The 1,144-nt window shown below is 45.7% G+C and overlaps 1 protein-coding gene across 2 annotated transcripts in view; it reads right to left on the bottom strand.

The window, feature by feature from the left end:
- The window catches only part of LOC107099053 (glutamate formimidoyltransferase-like), a 10,191-nt gene that overhangs the window by 3,777 nt on the left and 5,270 nt on the right, over window positions 1–1,144 (bottom strand). Inside the window, exons 1-2 of one of the 2 annotated variants that reach the window (XM_015396995.1) lie at window positions 1,039–1,137; window positions 501–619 (exon numbers count right to left, since the gene is read on the bottom strand). In XM_015396995.1, coding sequence (XP_015252481.1) covers window positions 501–615 — 115 coding nt within the window. In that variant the 5' untranslated portion in view covers window positions 616–619; window positions 1,039–1,137. Of the gene's footprint in view, window positions 1–500; window positions 620–1,038; window positions 1,138–1,144 lie in introns of those variants that run through there. The other variant, XM_015396994.1, reaches the window with a different exon arrangement.

The following is a 1,144-nucleotide window of genomic DNA, read 5'->3' as shown; positions in this document are numbered from 1 at the left end:
TGTAAAATGTTATAAAATGCTGTAAAATGTTATAAAATGCTGTAAAAAGTTTTTAAATGTTATAAAATGATATAAAATGTTATAAAATGCTATAAAATGTTGTAAAATGTTATAAAATGCTATACAATGCTGTAAAAATGCTGTAAAATGTTATAAAATGCTGTAAAATGTTATAAAGTGCTGTAAAATATTATAAAATGCTGTAAAAATGCTATAAAATGCTAACATAAAACTCTAAACTCCTGCAGGATTATTTGTTGATCCAAAGCAGGACAGACGAGCCGCTGGACGGCGGCTGGATCCCGTTTCAGGAACAGGAAGGATGTATTCTGTCTGAAAAGCCGTTAATAAACTTTGACGTTTAGACGTTTGAAATGTTTTTTATAATCATGGAGGCTGTTTTTCAGACATGGCGACGGACGGCGCTCTGGGTGTATTCTGGTGGCGTGAATGAGCTGCTGGTTGGAATGAAGGAGCTAACAGGCTAACAGTGATCTGACCCTCAGCGCCGCGCAGCGCCGCCTTCGCCACGTCCTCCACCAGGTCCTTCCTGTGAGCCTCTGAGATGTTCAGAAGACAAGCAACCAGATGGCGACTTGGCGTCCTGGCGGCCATGTTCCTGAGAGGAGAAAACCACCATCAATCAACGACATCATCAGACAAACGGAAGCAGGATTCATTTTGACTTTTGGTTTCTATGGCAACGCTTGGTTCTATGAAGGATCAGGTTCAGGTTATGGTAGAAATCAGGAGGGGGGGTCCGATCTAAGGAGGTTCTGATGGAGACCAGCGGTTCTGGACCGTGGAGGGTCCTGGACCAGCTGAGTCCAGGAGAAGATCCAGAGTCGGACCTGGAGGTACCACAGGTCTCCTCCCAGTCAGAGAGACGGTGTCCAGGAGGGGGGACACCTGTCCAGCTTTGACCTGGAGGAGATCCTTGGGTCTCTGGACTGAAGGAGCGGTTCCACCAGAACCAGGAACCCAAACCCTGATCCTGGACCTGAAATGATGGGATTACTTTCAGCAGGACTTCATTACCTTCAGAACCAGAACCTCTAATCCAGACTCTGTCCTGTGGAGCCGGAGAGGAGCTGCTCCTCCAAACCGGTTTGAACAGAACCAGCAGTTAAAAAGCGGGTCCAAA

This window comes from Cyprinodon variegatus, unplaced genomic scaffold (genome assembly GCF_000732505.1).
Source record: "Cyprinodon variegatus isolate N-32 unplaced genomic scaffold, C_variegatus-1.0 Scaffold834, whole genome shotgun sequence".
NCBI lineage: Eukaryota > Metazoa > Chordata > Actinopteri > Cyprinodontiformes > Cyprinodontidae > Cyprinodon > Cyprinodon variegatus.
The sequence above is the reverse complement of the archived record's forward strand: the minus strand, read 5'-3'. Positions and strand labels throughout refer to the sequence as shown.